Source organism: Colius striatus, chromosome 26, assembly GCF_028858725.1.
Source record: "Colius striatus isolate bColStr4 chromosome 26, bColStr4.1.hap1, whole genome shotgun sequence".
In the NCBI taxonomy this organism is placed as follows: domain Eukaryota; kingdom Metazoa; phylum Chordata; class Aves; order Coliiformes; family Coliidae; genus Colius; species Colius striatus.
Genome location: NC_084784.1, coordinates 3126245 through 3146924, shown reverse-complemented (window position 1 = coordinate 3146924; position 20680 = coordinate 3126245). Strand labels below are relative to the sequence as shown.

Below are 20680 nucleotides of genomic sequence, written 5' to 3'. Positions count from 1 at the left end.
TGCTTCCAGTGGCCCTCTCTCTCAGCTGCTCTCCCAGGGGATCAAACCCAGGGTGCAGGAGGCAGCATGACCTCTCAGGGTGGCCAGAACCTTGATTTCACCCTCCTACACCCCAGGATGGAGCCAGATTTCAGAGGAGAGCACAAGTTCAGCGTCCCTGCAGCACATCCAGCGCCCAACACCAAGGCAACTGCATGGCTCTCCATGGGGGTGGGTGCTGGGGGGCTGTGTGGGTGCAGGGGAGGGGTCTAGAGCTCCCAGAGGGTGGTTTGCTTGGGAATAGGGACCACTGTGTCCTGCCCTGGATAATGTTGGAACACAAAGCTGCCTCCTCCCTGCTTGTCACCGCTCCGAGGGCAGCTGGGGATGGAGCCCATGAGCATCCCAGGTCTGGTTTCCAGCCTGTGCCTGGCACCCAGAGCTCCCCTCACTCCTCCTGCAGCATGGAGATGCTTCCCCACACTGAGCCTTGGTTTGTCTGTCTCCAAGCCAGGAACACAGGGGAGAGGGGAGGTTAATGTCACCCAGGGGGTGTCAGGGTGGCGAGGGGATGCAGGCAGTGAGGGGAAATGTTGCTGCCAGCCCAACAAGCAGCCCTGAGCTTTATTCAGTCCTGTTAACATGGCAACCGCTTCCATTTCCATTTGCACAGCCCCACTCCAGCACTTGCTGCAGCATCAAGATCTCGTGAAGATCAAAGAAGCAAAAACAACCCCCCAAAACCCCAAACAACAAAGAAGAAAAATGCCAAAAAAAGAGAGAAAAGAGCCATTTCTGCCAGAGACCTGTGACTTGGCAGCCCCAGAGCCCAGCCCAGGGCAGAGTCTCTGCGTGTTGGTGCCCAGCAGGGGCTTGGGGGGGCAGTTGTAAGGTGAGGGGCCTGGCAGGGGGTCCACGGGGCTGGGGCACCTCAGCTGGGTACATCCACAGCATCTTCCCTGAGGTGTCACCATCTGACCAGGGAAGGAGGCCAAAAAAAGAGGCAGTAGGTCCCAGGGGGCAGCTGGGAGCTCATCCCCACCCTGACACCTCCTTCCTTTAGCTCTTCTTCCCCTCTTTCTTCTTCCTCTCCTTGCCCTGTGCCTCCTCAGCCGCTCTCCTCTCCTCCTTCAGCTCCTTGTACCTCCACTTGGGCAGCTGCAGCACGTTCCTGTCGCTGCTGCGCTGCCGCCGCCTCGGGCGGGCAGGAGGGCAGGAGGATTTGCTCACTTTGATTTTGGGGACGGGCTCTCCCGGGAAGATGCTGTTCCCACGCCGTAGCCACAGAGGCAGGAAGCCGAGGATGCTGCCGGGTACCCGGCGAGGCGGCAGCAGCCGGATCTCCGACACGGCTTGGCCGTTGCAGGAGGATGAGCCGGCGCTGGGGCTCGGGGAAGGCTCTGCCTCAGCCTCTGGATCCGTCACGTGCTGCCCCAGGATCTCGGGCACCGACAACCTGCGCTTGCCCAGCTCGGGGGGGCTGTCGGGGCAGACGGTTTGGCAAGCGGTGGCCACGAAAGGGCTGGCAAGGGACGTGGTCATCCTCACCATGTGGTCCATCACGCCGTCCTCCTCGGGGTTGTGGGGGAAGTTGAAGGTGAAGATGGATCGGATCTTCTCTGACAGCCTCTTGCTCCTGGATTTGGGGCTCAGAGCTTTGGCCACCAGCTCGGCCAGGGCTGGCCACTCGGGTCGGTACTGGCTGCTGAACTGCTCAGCCCGCGGGCGCCGCACGAGGCTCCGGATCCGCACGGTCGTCTCGAAGCGGCCGGTGAAGGCTGCCCACTCCCTGGCTGACTTCCCCTTGACTGGATCCACAGCTTGCAGGTCTGCTCCTGGAGACAGCAGCATGCAGAGAGCATCACCACAGTGTCCCACCTCACTGAGTCACAGGATCCCAAGGGTTGGAAGGGAGCTGGGAAGCTCAGCCAGTGCAACCCCCCTGCCAGAGCAGCAGCACCTGGAGCAGGGCACACAGGGACTCATCCAGCTGGGGTTGGGATGTCTCCAGAGCAGGAGCCTCCACAGCCCATCTGGGCAGCCCCTGCCAGTGCTCCCTCAGCTCAGCAGGGAACAGATTCTGCCTTGTGTGTCTCTGGAACCTCTGATGTTGCAGCTTGTGCCCGTTGCCCCTTGTCCCATCATTGGCCATCCCTGAGCACAGCCTGGCTCCAGCCTCCTGGCACTTGTGAACATGACTGAGCTCAGCCCTCAGGCTCCTCTTCTCCAAGCTGCAGAGCCCCAGCTCCCTCAGCCTTTCATCACAAGGTAGACTACACAACCTACCTGGGCAGCCCATTCCCACCTCATCCCAGCCCAGAGCAGCAATGCCACTGCTCCCCTCAGAATTCCCAGGAAGCCCCCAGGGAGATGCCCACCAGCCAGGAGCAGGGCGGCCACACAGTCCTGCCTGCCCTGCACCGCAGCCTTCATCAGCGCCGTCAGGCCCCGCGGGTCCCTCTTGTCCACCTCGAGTGCTGGGTAGTAGTTGAGGAGGTAGTTGAGGATGGTGATGTGTCCTTAACAGCCAGAGAGAAGCTGCGTTAGAGACAGTTAAGGAGTGATCACTGCTGAAGCCAGCTGGAGAAAGTAGTTAGCAAGTGTGACTCCTGAGGGCAAAGATGTAGGAACATGGAGGGATAAGGGCTGAGAGGGTTTGGGTTTATTTTAATGTGGGTTTGGGCCACGCAGGGAACAGCACTGGTGCACCAGCTGCTTCTGCAGAGGATGCAGGGAAGAGTCCAAACACACACACACACACAAAACCAATTCCAGTGAGAATAAAGCAGGAACAAAGAGTGATCTCCACTGAGACTGCCCCCCTTTCCCCTTAATCAGGAAAACATAAGGCAATGAGGAGAACCATCACCAGTGGAGACTTGGTCCCTACACGTGGCAGTTGCCAACTCAGACCCTTCCTGCAGGTAAATCCCTGCAGCTGACAGGGCTTTTCTGGAGCACACGGGGCCACTTTGGCTCTGCTGCAACTGCTCAGGTGGGGGCAGGTTGCAAGACAACAATGCTGTAGGAATTGCCCCTTGTGCATCATCTACCCAGTGCTACAACAAACCATTGACTCAGGTGGGGAGGGTGACATTCCCAGAGACCCTCAGCTTTCCAAATGGCTCATTTTGAGGGGTCACATCACTTCAAAGGGTCTTTGGGGTTGGGGGGGGGTTGCCCCATGCCAAGTGCGGTGCCTACCTGCCTGGGCAGCCATCATGAGGGCTGTGTTCCCATCCTTGTCCTGCTGGTTGACATTTATGTAGGGGCACTTCTGAAGCAGGGGCACAATGTCCACGAAGCCCTTGTAGCAGGCGACCATCAGCCCGTTCTGCAGAGGGGCAGAGCTCAGCCCTGGGGTCAGCACCGCAGCATCTTCCCCACCACGGTGCTCCCACCATTCCCCCTTCTCCCTCCCACCCCAAACCAGACAGGCTCAGGATGGGAGGACAGGCAAGGTTCTGCTCCAAGGATTGGGTCCATCCCAGAAGCCTCATCTCTTCTCAAAGCCATCCCACCCAGGGCTTTCCCTCCTGCCCCACCTGCTTTAGCAACCCCCATCCTTCTCGCTGCCCCGCAGGGTGCCCACGCAGCCACTCACCCGCCCGTTGATGTCCAGCTCTGTGGCCTCTCTCCGGGTCACCCCATGCTCCAGCCTCTCCTGCACCAGCCTGGCATCGTTCCTGGCACAGCACTGGTAGAGGCTGAGGTCCCCAGCAGCACCAGCCCCTGGGGAGGGCTCATAGCAGGGGTAGACAGAGTCATCAGAGCAGATGCTGCTGGTGTCCGAGGGCTGTGACTCGGACTCATCCTCCTCTTCCTCCTCATAGTGCAGCTCTGGGTCAGAGGCATCCAGGCTGGAAGTGGGGGCTGCAGCATCTTCTCCTCCACTGCAGGCATCTGTCATCCGGCCCAGCCGGGGGGAGTGAGCCCAGCTTGGCCCTGAGCCCTGCCTGGGGCCAGGAGCCTCTCCCAGGGGCACGGGGGGACACTTCAGACCGTTCACTCCCCTCTGTGCAGACAGAGAGTGGGTGTGGGAACAGGGTGGGCTCCAGCATCTCTCATCCTGCTGAGATGCTGCCCCCACAGCCCATGGTCCCACGTTCCATCCTCTGCACTGGGGGCTCAAATGCTGTGAAACCCCAGATGGGGAGCAGCTCCCCAGGGCTCCGTCTCCAGAGCAGAGTGGGGAAAACAGGGGCACATCTGGGGAGCTGGAAAGGTGGATCCCCTCGTCCAGGCATGGAAACCAGGTGGGTGGGGGGACCAGGGGAGTCTCCAGGGTGGTGGGGAAGTTGATTGGGGCACTGAGTGCAGTTGGGCTGCTGTGCCAAGTGCCAGTAGAAAGGGCACATCTCCATCCCTCCCTCCCCAGGGCACACAGACTGGGTCTGAGCCCTTCCCTCAGTGCCCTTCCCATGTGAAAGCAACTGCAAAGACCTTTCCCAGAGGCAGAAACAGAGCAGTGTACAGAGAGGAAGGTTAAATCTTACTCCTTACAACCCAGAGAAGAGAAGAGCAGAGGCCAGAGCAGCTCCTGGCTCCCCAGGAAGACCCTTAAACCACACAACAGGGGCAACCCACCACCCTGGAGCTGGGGAGGTCAGGGGCAGGGACAGACCAGCTGCAGCCTGGCAGCAGAAATGAAGCTGTTTTGCTTCTAAGGTGAACCCAACCACTAATTGATTTGTTTTGTGAAAGGAAGAAAGCCTTCACAAGTCCATTAAACTCCCCCACCCCTCAGGCATCCCAAAGCAGGCTCTGGGGATGGGGGATCCATCCCCTGATCTTACCTGGAGCTGCTTGGACCTTCCCCACAGATCCCTCTTTGACCAGGCAGCATCACGGCTCCAACCAGCAAGGAAAACTTCCCAAAAGACAGCAGAAAATCACCCTCACCCTTGGCAGTGAGGAAGAGGTTTTCTGCTCTGGATCTGAGGTGGCTTTTGGCCACCAAAGCTGTGACAACCTGCACGTTGACGTGGGCTCAGCTAGTCAAGATATCTTAATTTAAACTGTTGCTTAAAATGGCTCCATCCATCCTGAGCAGGATCAGGGCTGCTTGGGCAGGATTTAACATCTTTAGCTGACGAGCTGCTGGGAGTCCTGGGCTGTATTTTTATACCTGTCTCACCTCAGTAAGATTTTGCTGCCTGAGCAGCACCATTAGCTCAGATAAAACCCTCCACAACTCCCTTTTAGTTCCCTTTACACCAGGTGAATCTGCTGGTCACAGAAACCTGGGGAGCTGCCCCTCTGGCCAAGGGCAAAGACACTTGATGCTGTGCAGGTAGCACAGACCCTCTGCAAATCCCCTCCCTGGGAGCCTCCAGCCCCCCTTCACTGGGCATTGTGCTGCTGAAGCCCTGAGGATGGCTTTAGCCTGGGAGCTGCACAAGCTGGTCTCCCGAATTCCACGTGAAACCTGCTCTCACATCTTCATCTTAAAGGATTGGGCTTTTCCTTTTACTTTTGGCTTGTGCTTGGCTGTTTTTTCAAGTGTTGCAGAGGTTCAGGGGCCAGCTGGCCCGTGAGATCTGGGGAAGGGCACTTTCCGTTCCTGGCTCAGCTATTTTCATGGCAAAAGGCACGAGTTCGGTCCCAGAGCAGATGGTGGGAGGCCACGTTCTCTCCATTTAAAGCAGAGTCCCAAAGGTCTCGTCGCTCACATCCTCGAACACGGAAGCAGGGAGCAGATGAGGGACCACAGCTGCTTCCTCTGTGCTGGCAGCATCCTGCCGGGAAGCACGGGCTGGGGATGCTCAGCGTCAGATCCCGGTGCTGAACGTGAGGATCCCAATGCTGAACGGTACCGAACGGTGCTGAGCTCTGTACCTGCAGTGTCCTCCCAAACCCTGCTCTGAGCCCTCCAGCACCCCGTGCGTTGGGCTGCCAGCCCTGCTCTGGACCATCCTGCTGTGACACCTCCTGCTCCGCACCACCCTCCCACGCTGCCTTATCTCGGGAGCGGAGCGGGAGCAGATTTAGGCTTAGGGAGTTATCTGGGAGCTCCTGCCGTAATCCCCTGCGTGCAGCAAGCAGGAGGCTCTGAGCCAGTTGCGTAAGGACGGGCTCTGCGCTGCCACCGTCTTCTCCTGCCCCGATACCTGCGGCGGAGACGCGGCTTTGCCCCGGCACGGTGCAATCCCGCTGGGACAGCCAGGACAAAGAGGGGACAGACGGGATGGCACCCGGGGACGTTCCTAGCGGAGCTTTTCGCTGCTGCTGGGGCTTTGCAAAGCCGGCGGTGGCCACACGGGGATGCCGGAGGCCGCGGGAGGAGGCGGCTGCGTCCTGCGAGCCGGTGACTTCTCAGAGGGCAGCCGGGGCAGGATGGGGTGAGGGCTTACATTGCTTTAGTATTACCGTTTATCTCTTTAGGAAGGTTGCACATCGATGTCACAGCATCCTCCCAGGTGTCACGGCATCCTCCCTGATGTGATGGCATCTTCCCAGATGTCACAGCACCCTCCTGCATGTCGAGGCATCCTCTTAGATGTCACAGCATCCTCCCAGATGTGATGGCATCCTCTCAGGCATCGTGGCATCCTCACAGGTGTCATGGCATGCTTCCAGATGTGATGGCATCCTCTCAGGTGTCATGGCATGCTTCCAGATGTGATGGCATCCTCCCAGATGTCATGGCATGCTTCCAGATGTCGTGGCATCCTCTCAGGCTTCACCATACATATCTGAACCTCACAGCCTGGGAAGCTATTCCTTAAGGAGAACCTGGACAGAGGGAGGAAGGGAAGTGCCTCTTGGAGATAAATAACTCATCTGACAGGTGAAAACGGTCACAAGGAGGAGAGCAGCCCTTCCCTGAGCGCCAGAGCCACGCTCTCTTCTGAGAGCACAGGGCTCACTCTCCTGGTGAACCCACACACACTAAATCACGGCTGACGCTCAGGAGCATCCGCGCAGGTGGAGGGGCTGGGAAGGGGCTGGAGGACAGCTCTGATCTTTCACCCCTTCCCCAGGGTCTGTCTGGGAGTGCCAAGCCCGGTGGTCTGGCCCAGGTCGCTCATCCCTCACTGCCTGGTCATCTCCATCACAAAACCAGGGTGCAATAACTCAGCATGGAAGGGAAGTGGAGGGCGTTGATTTAAACCCAGGGACGGGCTCTCCTAACCCTGTCCCTCGTCGCTGCGGTCAGGGCCGGGTCATGGCTGAGTGCAGCTCCTGCCCTGTGCACAGGAGAGGGCTGTGGGGACACAGTGACACCCGCTGCTCTACGGCCACATCCACCCCCTGCACCTCAGCACTCCAGTGACGCCCAGGGAAGGAGCAGGGGAAGGGGCTGCTGCCGCCTGCCGAAGGCTGAGGAGGTGTCTGGTGTGTCACAGACCCCGCTCCCAAGCTGCTCATAAATCAGTGGCGGGTGTCACCCTGCAGATGACAAAGCCGACCCTTCCCCGAGGCCGTCAGCCGCTGCCAACCTGAGCTCAGCCGCGGTTCACGTCGGTGGGCGGCTGCTGCGGCTGCGCCTCCCTCACAGGCACCAAAGGCAGGAGCTTGCTGGGCTTTGGCAGGGGGGTTTGAACCCTTGTCCTGTGCCTGGCCAGGCTGGAGTGACAGAGCTGAGGGGGAAGCAGCACGGCTGCCCGCTCCAGCACGTGCAGCAGGATGAGGGATTTCACTCGGATTTACCTCGAATGCACGTTAAGACCATAAAGCTCCTTATCTGAGGCCGTGGGGTGGCTCTCTGATGGGGATGTTCTCTCCTTTCTCTCAGTGCCAGGCTGTGGCAAAGGCTGACAAAGGGCTGCAAGGAAAAGTTACCTTTGACAGCAAAAAAAGAGTGGAAATCTGGATTTTGTTCCCTTATTTTACACTTTGACAAACCTGGAGTAGGCAGAGGGGGATCCAGCCCTGGCACAGCCCTGGAAAGGCAACTCAGGACTTGGTTGTGCTTCCTACAAGCCATTTCTTTCTCATTTCTCCTCCTATAACAGCAGCAGCAGTTCAAAGGGGCTTTACAAGGCTTTTGCATCACGATTCTGCCATTTGCCATTTGTTTTTTTGGAGCCCAGCACGACTGAGAGCCCTGAGCCCAAACCAGAGCAGAGCCTCTGCATGGGGGGGGTTCCATGGGGAGCAATGTGCAGGATGAGGCCCTGGGGATCAGGTTATCAACTCCCACCCCTCATGTCCTCACGTGTTGGGGGGCTGAGGAGCTGCCCAAAGCTGCAGCCGAGGCTCTGGCCGCTCCCATCCCCACCCTGACACCGTCCGTTTGCGTTTAGGACCTTGGGGTTAAAATGAATAAAGAAATGCCAAGAGAGAGGCTTTTCTGATTAAATTACAGCAGCCAGTGCTGGAGCCAGAGATCAATTTCAATTTCTCCCCTAAAAAGGAGGAGGAGGAGGAGGAGGGGGGAAGCGCTGGGTCTGGCACAGAAGAGGGGAGAGAAAATCAGACTTGCTAATTCTCTGGCTGTAATTACACCTACAGAGAGCCGGTGCCTGCGAGGTCCCTGGTGTGTGAGGAGTCATTTAGGGCTCCTTTGCGAGGCCTCTATGAAATTTGGAAGGAGAGGGGCTCCCCCTGCCCCCAGTAATTGTGTTTCTGGGGCCACAGATGGTGTTGGCTCCGGATACTCGCTATAAAGAAGATGGATCGTGGAGCGCAGAGGAAGGAGAGGCGACGGCATCGCGCTCTCGCCTTCATGATGAGCGTTATCCATCAGGCCCTTTACAAGGCAGCGGGAGCTGGGACAATAAGGGATTGCTGGCAGGTAAAAGCCACCACATCCAGTGTCCCTGTCCCCAGCCAGTCTCCCTGCTGGGTTCATTTCCAGTCTTATCTCTCAGCTTTCCCAAGTCCCCGTAGAAATGGATGTTAAGCAGGAGCTGGGGACCAGGGCTGCAGCACCGTGGTGGCTGCGTGGTCACACGTGTCTCTGTGCAGGTGCCCAGGATCCACCTGATATTCCAATTAGCTCTTAAACCCCTCATCTCAGAAGACCTGTTATGTCACAGGTGTCTGCAAGGAGCTTGTCCATCAGGGCACAGCCAGGGAGGTTCCCTGGGCTGGTGGTGGCCAGGGATGAAGGAATTGAAATGCTTGTGGCAGAGAAAATGTCTGTGTCATTGGTGGGCATTCAGTGATCAAAGATTGCTTCTGAGCAGCTGTCTGGGTATCTCAGAGCAGCACAAGGGTGCAGGGCTGTGCTCATCCCCCTCCTCATGCCGGCTCCCTCCCTCCCCACCAAACACAGCCACACGAAGGGCTCTTCAGCAGCTCTGCACAATCCTCATCTGGGCTAAAAAAACCCAGCTCCCGAGGCCAAGAAAAACCTCCAAACTTCCTCCAGTTCCAGTGTGCTTAACTCAGCCACTCCAGGCTCTCCAGCTTTTGGAGATGGGGGAGAAACAGAGGCCAGAGGAAACCTAATAACTGCCCCGAGGCTGCCGAGCGTGGAGCGCTAAAAGAGGAGCCGAGCCCCTGCTATGTAAATAAATGTCACCTTATCTGATCACGCAGGCACTGAATGGAAAGGGAAGAGCGAGCGCTGGGAGCCGCATCCCTCGGATCGTCACCGCGCGGACGGAAGGGCGGGATGCCCCGAGCGCAGGGACGGGAGGGGGGAGATACCCTAAACCCGAGGAGGGTGGGATGCCCCGAGCCTGAGGAAGGGAAGGGTCGCTCAGGAGGGACCAGGACAGAGCCGGGTTTGGTGATTTACAAGATGTGACAAGAGCAGCTGAAGATGATGGATAGGAGGTGGGGACTGCCGCTCCCCAGCTGGGCTCCGCCGGTGTTAGTGGCGAGGAGAGGACGTCCCAGCTATTTATCATCTTTCCCCGAGCCCCGTAGGACTGTGAACACCCCGTGGCCAGCCCACGCTGGGGGTTTAACCCTTTCCGTGGCTGCCTGGGGGTGAGGCTCTGCTGCCTGTGTCCTGGCTACCGCAGGAGGAGGTTGCAGGAGCTGGGTGGGCTTGTTCCTGGGTGTAAAACACTTTCTTTCCCTTTTCCCAGGTTTTTTTGAGCTCGGGGTGGTGTGGAAGGAGTCTCCCAGCAGGGAGGTCTGTGCAGGGTTGGCAGCACCGAGCTGGCTGAGGCTGGAGCAATGATGATGATGAGCTCCAGCATCACCTGAGCAGGGAGGGGAGGGGAGCAGCAGCAAACTACCAACTGCAGCTGGAACCTCAGGGAAGCCCCCAGCCCACAGGCATTGCTGCTCCCTCCCACAGCCCCTTGGCCAAGTGCTGCATTATTAGATTTGGCAAAATATTAGGGGAGTGTTTGGAAGGTTAATTAACACAAGGCACTGCAGCATGGGAACGGTGGGTTAACCCTCGGCCACCCGAGTTCAGCCTGTGAAATAAAACCTTCCCCCAGCACCATGCACCCAGGACCACCCGGTGCAAGAAACCACCTCACCCCCTGGCCTGGCTGCTGCTTCTCACATGAGCCCCAAGGACCAGAGAAACCCAGAAACAACCCCTCACCACGCACTGTGGGCAGGGCAAAGGCTTTTCCTTCAACATTAACAGCACTGGGAGGAGAATCCAGTGCCCGTGGAGGGTCTCCTTGCCAGCACCTCATGGCAGCAGCTGTGGTGGGAGATGCTGGGTGCCATCCCCAGCCTGGATGGAGGAAAGGAGGGGCAAACAAAGCTGAACTGGAGCCGTGGTGCAGTTTTGGGGCTGAGGTCCCAGTCATGGCTGTTTACCCCTCCTGCTTCCCCATGTGTCGGGGTGCAGCTGTAACCCGACGCTCCCATTCCTGTCATGTTTTACATGGCTGGGCATGTGGTTATATTTTGTTTTGCCAACCTTTGCTTTTCCCCAAAGGAGGGAATGAAAGGGCCAGTGTGCCTCCAATTTATTGTGCCTCCCGAGAGCCCCATGGCTGCCGAAAAAGCAGATGCCTTCTGCTTAATCTGGCCTGTTGCTATGTAAACCTCCTTCCCGCTTTGATGTCCCCTATAAATACTCCATGTGTTTCCAATAAACTGGCATTTTTATCACTGGAGCTGTTAAAGGCAGATCTGTGTCAGATTTGTCCCTGGGCTCGGCCGGGGGTTCGCTGGGGATAACCTTCCTGCCCTCGTAAAGGGGCTCATTGTATGGGAACAGGGGTCCAGGGCTGGGAGGGGATGTGGCTGCTGCAGTGATGGCACTTCTACCCTGGCACTGTGCTCCCAGGGGCAGGGGTTGCAGCCTGGATGCTGGTACCAAATCAGTCAGGGACCACCACAGCCCAAGGGACCCTCAGGGCTGTGCCTACCTGGCTGGAGTTGTCTGTTGCAGTGTGTTTCCTCCAGAAGTGCTGCCCATGTTTCTTTTCAGCTCCTCTCAGGCAAGCAGGAAGCTCAGGCTCCTTGGAGGTGAGCTCATTTTTTTCCCCCCAGCCCCTAACCATGTAGCTGAAATGATGACATACCCAAATGGTGTGCAGGGAGGGCAACCCAGCATCCTTCCACGAAGAGCAGCCTGGAAGCAAAGGACCTCCCTTCTTTTTGTTAATTCACTGAGACATTGGGATGAGATCCACCTCACCTGCTCACAAACACCTTCTGAATCACCCTGGGGTTCCCCCCTGGCCTTTCACTGACATAAATCTCTCTGATTATCATTGTTACTCAAGGATGGAGCTCAGACTCCCCCCTCCCAGCTTGGGCCACCTCCTCCACCATGGTCATGAGTCAATCCCTGTCCCCTGCAGCGGGTGCTGTGGGCACCACATGAGACTTCTGGGTGCTCAGCCCTGATGGGGGATCCTGCAGGAGAGCAGCTCCACCTCATCCCCCTGAGAGCTACAGCATCTTCCTCTTGCCACCCCATATTCCTTGGGAGCTCCTGCCACTGCCTGCAGATGAAGGTCTGGCAGGGGCTGGCAGTGCTGCTGCAGCTCCAGCATCTCCATCCCGATGCCCCACCACGTGCAGATGGCATCTGTGTGGACACGACCGGTGCAAGGCTGAGCTCCCCAGCTGTGGGTCTGGGCAGCCAAGGCCCCTCTGTCCTGTTGGGAAACAGGGGGAGGAGTTGTTGTGGGGTGTTTTTTGAGTCCCTCTTTTGGCCTGAAGCGCCGTGTCAGAAGCCTGGCTGATATATGCTGCGGAGAGAGGGGTCGGCAGCGCCGGTATTCTTTATTTTGACAGGGCAATGAAAGTGTTATGTAGTCGTGACGCCTCCCTGCTGCTCCACCCCCCTTGGCCTTTATCAACCTGAAAGAGCCCAGGATCCTATTTATAACCTAACCTGAATTGGGCCATGCATGGGGAAGGGGCCACAAAGAGCAGTGATTTATGAACGTGGATAAAAACCACAATGAGGACCCTCCACACTCTGCCCCGGTCCGGAGGGGAAACCCCTTCACCCAGTCCCAGAGCCACAGGGACAGACCTGAGGGGGGTTTGAAATGCCCCTCCTTGGTGTGCAGGAGGTGAAAGCAGCCCCATGTGTGGGCTTTTGGGTTTGAGATGGGAAGGCAGAACTTCCTGGGTCTCCTCTCTGCTGTGTGATCTGCCTGCTCCCGTTTGCAGCCTTTGTGGGGGGGTTGTGTCCAACATCCCGGGGGTGTTGGTAGCCCAGGTTGCCTCCTGGTGCTCCTCTGCAATTCTCCTCAGCTCAGGCTGTCCACAAGCACCTTTCTGAAATCACTGACTAGGTTTTGAAGGGATGAGTTTGATAAAAAGGGCTTTGTGCTGGCGCATCGGGAGCGCTGACAGATTGCAAAGCCCCTCGTTATGGTGTGGGTTTGGGAGGGGGGAAGGGGAGGGATGACAGTGAAGCTTGTCCCTCCAAGGTCAAACCACTTCCATTCCTCACCCTTTGCCTCTCTAATAACGTTGTCAATGAGTGTCAGCATCAGCAGCTTTGGGGGGGGGTGGATGCTGTCACGCCTGGCTCCCTGCACAGGAGCGTGTGGGCACCCAGGGGCTGGATTTGGGGTAGCTGGGTGCCTTCCTGGGCCTGGTTAAGTGCCTGATACCTGCCATCACCACTGGCAATTCAGCTTTTGGATATCTTTTTATGGCTATGAGCAGTTCAGAGGAGAGTGGACGCTGTGGTGGGTCTGTGGGGGTTCCCTGCACTGTCCACACTCCCCTGCCCCAGTGTCTCATCTCCCCTTTTCCCTCATTTTTCAGTCAGAAACCAAGGAGCAGCTGGGACAGCTGGGTGATGCCTGTGCCATGGATGGGCCTCTTCCCCCTTGTACATATATCAGGTTATGGCTGATGACATCTGAGTTTGGCATTTGGAATGCCTCCCTTCTGAGTTGTGACATGTTGATGGCTGAAGCAACCCAGCAGGGTTTTGACTTTCCCTGCCTAATTACTGCCAGATTGCTCAGCCCCGTCCCTGTGCTCCCCAGGGACATGGCTGCATGCTTGAGGACTGGGCAGGGGCAGGCTGGGCTGCTCCTGGGCTTAGGACAGGTTCTCCTGGGCTTGAAAGAGCTCGTCCTCATCCCAGCTTCACCGTCTCCAGGCTCTGCTGAGAAAGATGCAGCACGAGAATCAGCTTATTAGCAATTCCCAATGCAGAAGGGTCTGGAAGCTGAGCTGAGCAGCACTGTGTGTTTCATTAAGGGTGCTCTACCCACTGGGAGGGATCTCCTCCATCTCCCCACCTCTGGGTCAGCAAACTCTGAGTCCCACCATCCGCCAGCGTCGGTCCGTGAGCTCCTGGCACAACCCCTGTGCTGTGGTTTCACACTGAAGAGCTTAACAAGGGTGTTTCCTCTATCTTAACTAATTTATTCTGGTACACATGGAGGTCAGCCAGGGTGCAGGGCACTGCAAGTGGAGTGAGAAAAGCTCTTGACAAGGGAGATCTTGCTCTGCTTTGCGTCAGGCGTCAGCCCCGCTGCCATCAGCCGCTCCCTTTGCTGCTGGAGCCGGTCAGGGACACAGCACCTCCCTGTCACTGGGGAGTGATGCTGGGGGCACTGGCTGCCTGTGTGTGCCATGGCCACGTTATGATGAGGTTTGGTCTTGTCTGAGGGAGCAGAGCCACGGGAGAGGCCCATCAGGTGCTGACTGGGTGCTGTGGCCACACAAGGTGCCAGTTCCTGGGCTGTGGTGAGCCACGGCCAAAGCAGCTCTGCCCAGAGCTGAGTGAGGAAAAGAAGAGCAAGGAGATGTTTTTACAAGGCAGCTGCTTGCAGAGGCTTGTTGTGGGAAAAGCAGATCCAGGTGCTGCACTCAACCAAGCATGAGAAATGGCAGAGGGGAAGGGAGGGAGCTGCTGCAGTCGCTCGGCTTTTACTGCAAAGCTCATCTTGTGTCCCTGGAGCTTGGGGACAGGAGAAGACAAACTAGATGGAGAGGGGGAACGAGGCTGGCTGGCTGGATCATAGAGTCATAGAATGGTAGGGTTGGAAGGCACCTCCAGAGATCATGAAGTCCAACGCCCTGCAGAAGCAGCTCCCACCTAGGTCAGGTCACACAGGAACGTGTCCAGGGGGGTGCTGAAGAGCTCCAAGGAAGGAGCCTCCACACCCTCCCTGGGCAGCCTGGGCCAGGGCTCCCTCAGCTCACACTGAAATGCTTCTTCCTTGTGTTTCAATGCAACTGGTTGTGTTCCAGCTCCATCCCATCAGCCCTTGTCCTGGTACAACAGCAGAAAGTGCTGCCCCAACCTCCTGCCACCCACCATGGACACACTTGGAGCTATTCATGAGCTTCCCCTGAGCTCAGTCTCCTCTGCTCCAGGCCAAACAGCCCCAGGTCCCACAGCCTTTCCTCAGCAGGAAGATGCTGCAGTGCCCTGAGCATCTCGGTGTCCCTGCACTGGCCTCACCCCCAACCTGTCCTGGTGTGTGGGGTTGTTCCTCCCCAGCTGCAGGACTCTGCCCTTGTCCTTGCTGAACCTCAGCAGGTTCCTCTGTGCCCAACTCTGCAGTCAACAAAAGCTTTGTCTTGATGGATTCATGAGCAAGAAGGACCAAATCTGGACTTGCATGAACTTGGAGTTAATCCTACACTTGATGCTTTACCCTAAACTCAAGCAGCACTGGTATAAACCCAGCCCAGACCCATGGCTCTCTTCTTCCAAAGCTGAACCAATTTTGAGGCTCTGAGCTGCAGAATCTTCTGCTTTAGGACTTTCTTCATCAAAATCCTGTTCCTCTTTCCTCGTTTCTGGAGGTCAGCAGGCCCATCCACGATGTGTTTTGCAGCCCTGCTGCCGAATCAAAAGTCTTGCCCAAACTCAAGAGGTTCCTCAATGGAGATATTCAAAATATCTGTGGCAGCACCCGCCCAGAGTTCATGTTTCATTGCACGTTGATTTATCATCCCTTGAGTTAATTATTGACCTTAGCTTTGCCTTGGTCAATATTTACCTCCCCAGGTCAATAAATCTTGACGTTCACCTCAACAGAAGTCAATATCTCCTTAGTGTTTATCTATTCCTTCTGTTGCTAATTTTGCTGAAAGCTTTTATTTATCCTTAGGAAGCGCTGGCTTGGCACAGAGCCCCTTTGGAGAGGAACAACCTTTGCTCAGCCACCATGGACAAAGCCTTAACTTCTCTACAATGGCTCCCATGGGACATTGTGGATACCAAGCCTTGAGTGGCATCACTTCAGTCAAAGCAGAACTTCTGCTTTCATTCAGTTGATGGCATCTGGCCAATTTCCAGCCATCAGTGGCTTTTCAGATGGAGATGGTGGATTTGCTGGGAGCACAGCCTGGCTGCTGGAAAGACCATGTGTTCCTACCAGCCATGCTTGGAGATGGGCAAATATTGGAGCTGGAGGAAGAAGAATCACAGCTTCTCCTCATTTTTGTTCCTAGAAGGATGGTCCATCTCTTGAGGGTGTCACCCCTGCTTTGCTGCTTGGTCCTTGAGCTTCACTGGCAGCTTGGGAGTGCCATTCTCCTGACCCAGCTTCCAGTGGAGGAGAGCCATCTGTGATAGGGATGGATGTGGGGAGCTGTGATTTTAAAGATGTTATTCCTGTGGTCTGAATAATCCTCTCCTCTGAGTACAGCAGCACTGGGGTCTAAATTGTTTCCCATGCCATCCATGGAGGCAAGACCACCACAGGGGTCTGGGGGTCCTCCCAGGTGATGGCTCTGCCCTAAGAGCCTGCCCTTCTTTCCATTAAATGGAATTAGATGAATTGCTAACACCTCTGTATGCTCCTGTCCCTTCTCCTTTTGATTGCCTCGAGACAAAGATTAATTGGAGCTGCTGTAGGAGGCTGTTTGGTTTGGAAGCAGAACCACCTCCTCATCACTTTCTACACCAATTTTCTGCCATCCCAGCCCAAATCCCAGCCCCATTTTAGCCAGAGCAGCAAGAGGACCCTGGCCAGGAGATTTTCCTCCCAGGGATGGGACTGGGGTGTTCTTGTCCCCGGTGGTGGGACACATTGGCTGGAGGTGGCTGCGGCATCCCCACAACACAAGCCTGAGGACACGTGGGTTTCTGGCTTCTCTTATCTCCAATGCCACGTGGGCTCCTGGGAGAAATTGTATGGACAGAGATTTTGCCATCCAATCATCCAGTTTGGGATTCAATCTGTGCTCTTTCCCTCTTGTTGCATGTCCTGTTGCCCACCAGGACTCGTGGACGTAACCCCTGACGTCTGTGTCCCCTGGTGAGGAAGAGAAGGGGAATCACCTCCATCCCTGTGCTCCTGCCTCCAACTTTTAATATTTTAATTGAGTGAATTGACCTGGAGTAGTCTATTGAACTCTGCCTGACCTTTTAAATAACAGGTCAAGGATTTAGCTTTGCAGCTCTGACCTCTTCCCTTATCTGCTAATACTGCTCCTCTCTCAATTAGCTGCCGTCCCCCCCCGACCCGCTGAAGCTGGGACCACTTTGTGGCTTCCTCCTCCACGCACGAGTGGGCAACGCTGCAGCCTCTGTGGCTCTGACACCGAGATCATGGATGCTCCCTTGGGCTTTGCTCTCACTGTCCTACAGCCAAGGCCTCCAGGAAGGGATGTCCACCAACAAAAGCTTCGTCCTTGCCTTTTGCTGATGGGGAGAACTGAGGTGTGTCAGAGGGAAAAACTCCTCAGAAGGTCCTGTAGCAGCTCCAGCCTTGTCAGCCACATTGAGGAGACTCCAAGGGTGCTTTCCTCATTTCCCTGGATGTTATAGATCACCAAGAGGAACACCTTGAGATTGCACCTGCCCTGGTGAGTCAAAGGGAGACGATCTGTTGGGGCCATCTCGAGCTGCTGCTCTGACCCAGTCAGAAGATCCTTCCCGTGGACAGCAGTGGAAAATGACTGACAGGAGAGTCGTGTCGTGCAGAGGGTTGTAAGAGTGATTTTTTTGCTGTTGCAGTGGATGAGGGACATGGGACCCTCCACAGTCACATCAGCTCAAGCAAGAGATCCTGTGTCACGAGCTAAAACAGCCTCTGCAGGTCCCTTGTCATGGCAGCTCTCTCCCATGCCCAGAAGATGGACTCATGTCAGGATGAACCATTGGAGCTCTTGAACCTCTCCATATGGCCCCTCGTTGGAGGTAGGAGCCTGTTCCTCAGGCAGTGGCCACTCATGATGCCACCCCTTTCCCACCCAAGAAAGCTGGCCTGGCCATCTGCCTGGCAAGGTGGCCACTGCTTTCCCAGCGAGCATCACTCAACTTTTAGGAGCATTGGAGGGGGCCCAGGGAACAAATGCAAAGATTTGTAAACCCGTAAAAAACCCTCTGCCTGGTCTAATTTTATCTCTGCAAGAGCCCAGTGTGGAGAGCAGCCCTGGGTTACCCAGCCCTGTTAAATTAGCACTGGGCTCTGCATTCCAGAGTATAAATATCTGCCATTGTAGTGCTGAGGAATGTGAGTGCGTTGGAGTCTAAAATTAAAGAGCTGGGACGAAGGCATCTCGGGTTACCAGAAACAAGACTCCATTGTGCTCCCGATGGGGCTTTGCCTTGGTGCAGGGAAGTGGACTGTGAGTGTTTAGAAACAGCCTGGGTTAAATGCAAGGGGGCAAACCAGCCCTTTAATTACAAAATGTTGATACCTATCTGAAGTGAAACTTGGGCTGTGGAGGGCAGGGGCCTCGCCAGGCTCTGCGTGGGACACGCTGGGGCTTTGCAGCACTTCCCAGGGGCTTTTCTCTCATCCCTGTGAGATGCTCTGGTGTCCCCCATCCCTTTCTCCTGCCTCAGCTTCTCCACATCTTTAAGCACATGCTTAAACCCCTCTGAGACTCAGCCTTAACTCACACCCTGTGCCCGTGTTGCAGGGAGGAACGTGCTGTGAGACCCCCCCCATCCATCCCTGTGCTTGGCCCCACATGTGCCCACCCCTAAACGTGGCCATTGCTTGTGTTGCTCTGCTCTGTTTAACACGTGGAGCTGGTGATGCTGTGCTGGTGTTTACTGGCAGTGAGGCCACTGCACAGAGGAATTTCTGGCCCCTGGATAAAAAAACCCCACACAACTGGGAAATGAGGGTCTCTCTTTTTTTCCCTCCCCTCCTCTTGTTTTAAATGATACTCTCTGTTCTGCAAAGGAGTGGGAAAAGGGTCAGGGTGGGATTGTGCTGAGGCTGCACTGGGGGTGCAGGGTGGTGGTTTGACCTCCTGGGGTTCCCTGTGCTACCACAGCCCTAAGGAAAGCCCTGTCCTGGTGAATGCTCTGTGCTGGTGAATGCTCTGTGCTGGTGAATCCTCCCTGGCAGCTCCACAGAACCAAATCCTTCAGGGGAAACTCTCCCTGTTTCTTGCTTCAGATGCAAATGTCTCATTGGCTGAAAAGAAGGGAAAGGAATAGAAAGAAGATAGATGAAAGGAGCAGCAAAAGCCAGATTTCCCCATTATTTCCTCTTTTGCAGCACTATTTTTGGGTTGGATACAGCTCTTCACAAGGAAGGATGGTTCTGAGTGTTACTTCCCTGCACCTGGTGCAGCCCTTTTTGCACCAGCTCACGGGGATGCTGGAGCTGATCCTGCAACGTAGCGACCTTCCCTGCCATCACTGAGGGCTTCATTTCACCTCCTGCCACGGAGCAGTCATGGATGGGGGCTGCCACAGTCTTGGGGATGTTGGATCCCCCTTTGCAGAGGGTCCATGCACCTCCTTTTGATGCCAGCCCGTGAGCGTGGGCTTTGGCTGCGGTTCACGACGCAGAAAAAACACAGAAACCCCAGTAAATATGGAGCTGTTTCCTGTTGCCGTGTCCCCTGAGCAATCAATTTATGGCCCCTAAAGCTCCTCTAAGTGGATTTAGCCTCTCAAGATAAATCTTCTCCCTTTGTGCCTGCAGAGCCCAGCCCTGGTGCTGCGGCCGCTGCTGCTAAACCGGGCGCTCAGGGGATTAGAGCCCGGGGCTGGACCCCAGCGCTGGTCACACCGACTCTGGAGGCAGTGGCTGCTCTGCTGGGTCTGTGCCAGCAGCTTCATCCCCAAAATGGGTCTCACAGTCGTGGGACTGGGTTGTTTTTAATGAAGAGGCCACGCTTGCCCTGGGGTAAATGGAGTGAGGGTTTTCTGTACACAAATGGGATAAACAAAGAGCTCCTGGGAGTCCTCTCCCTGCTCCCCTGCTGCAGAGATAAGCCCACGAGGACCCTCCTTGGGATGGACTGGGATCCTCAAGCTGCCACATTTATCCCCAGGAGCTGCTTTGAGTATAAATAAAGCAGCTAATGGAGCCTCAGCCTCCCCCATCTCTGCAGAGTCTGATGTGTAACAGGGTCTCTGTGCTGGGGGTGATGCTCTGGGGCTCAGGGCTCCCCTTCTGCACAAAGGGGATCACTGCCCTTCTCCCTCATGGCAGGGAGAAAACCAACCAGCCTGAGGTGATTTCCTCCCTTCCATGGAGAAAGGGAAGGGAACTGAGGCAGCTTCAGCCCTGGGTAGAGAGGAGGAGCCGGGTTTGTGACGGGGAGCGGGGATGCTCAGCCCAGGGGACGCTCCCCCAGCACAGCCCCGGCTCCAGCCTTCTGCTTGTGCTGGGCTGGAAAGAGCTCTATTAGCTACACGAATTTTAAGCACAACCAGATGTGGGAGATGAAGCTGTTAAACTCCTTTTGTGCTTTCGGTGGAGGCTGAGGGGGAGGTCTCAGGCCCCCGCATCACCCTGTGCCCCCCTCCGCTGCCGTTACTGAAACCAGAAGCTTCACTCCAGCCTGGGGAGGGGTTGGTGCTGCTCAGATGTTTCAGATGTGACAATCTGGGGAATCTCTCATTGCTAAATCTTGTGCTGTGAGCTCCTTCCCTGGGTTTTGCTTATTTACAAGCCTCATTTCATCCAGCAACTCAACACAAGCTCTTTGCAAACAGGAGACATGTTTCCAAGAGGCAAACTGCAGTGACTGGAGGATTTTCCCTTCCAAAACCACGTGAGACCACAGCAGAGATTGTCCCTCCTCTTAGGATGTGGGTGTTCTTTGGGTCTTGTCACCAGGAGCAGGTATCCCCAAAGCCCAGGAGAGAGCAGTGAGGATCCAGCAGCTCTGCCACCAATAAATCAGCAGCTCTCTGTAATTTTATGTCACGTTAATAAATCAGACAAATGAAAATAGCTCGAGCCTTGTAAGGCATAAATCAGCCTTCTGCTCTGGCATGGTGCTTTAAAATAATTTGTGGATTGATGGTTGTCTGGTTGAATGAGGGAGTTGGGGGCCTGGGAAGATTTTTAATGACCACTGTGGTGCAACATCTCCCCGGGCAGAGTCCCAGCTCCTCCTCCTCCTCTCCTCAGAGGGAACAAGGGGGTGGCTGCAGCAGGAGAGGTCTGAGCTGTCTGCCTCAGCGTTG

The 20680-nt window shown here is 56.1% G+C and overlaps 1 protein-coding gene across 1 annotated transcript; it reads right to left on the bottom strand.

Moving 5' to 3' along the window:
• Positions 1-1038: 1038 nt before the first annotated feature.
• Positions 1039-3889, bottom strand: ANKRD33 (ankyrin repeat domain 33). The gene is made up of 4 exons (XM_062015328.1): positions 3584-3889; positions 3184-3313; positions 2358-2498; positions 1039-1814 (listed from the first exon to the last, which is right to left on the bottom strand). The coding sequence occupies exons 1-4, from the start codon at positions 3887-3889 to the stop codon at positions 1039-1041; spliced, it is 1353 nt and encodes a 450-aa protein (XP_061871312.1).
• Positions 3890-20680: the final 16791 nt, after the last annotated feature.

What these genes read in the sequence shown, in the direction of transcription:
- ANKRD33 (XM_062015328.1), bottom strand. Translation starts at nt 3,889, where the DNA reads ATGACAGATGCCTGCAGTGGAGGAGAAGATGCTGCAGCCCCCACTTCC. An exon ending in CATGATGGCTGCCCAGGCAG is followed by an intron (nt 2,499 to 3,183) that starts GTAGGCACCGCA and finishes CTGGCTGTTAAG; the next exon opens with GACACATCACCATCCTCAAC. An exon ending in GGCCGCCCTGCTCCTGGCTG is followed by an intron (nt 1,815 to 2,357) that starts GTGGGCATCTCC and finishes TGCTGTCTCCAG; the next exon opens with GAGCAGACCTGCAAGCTGTG.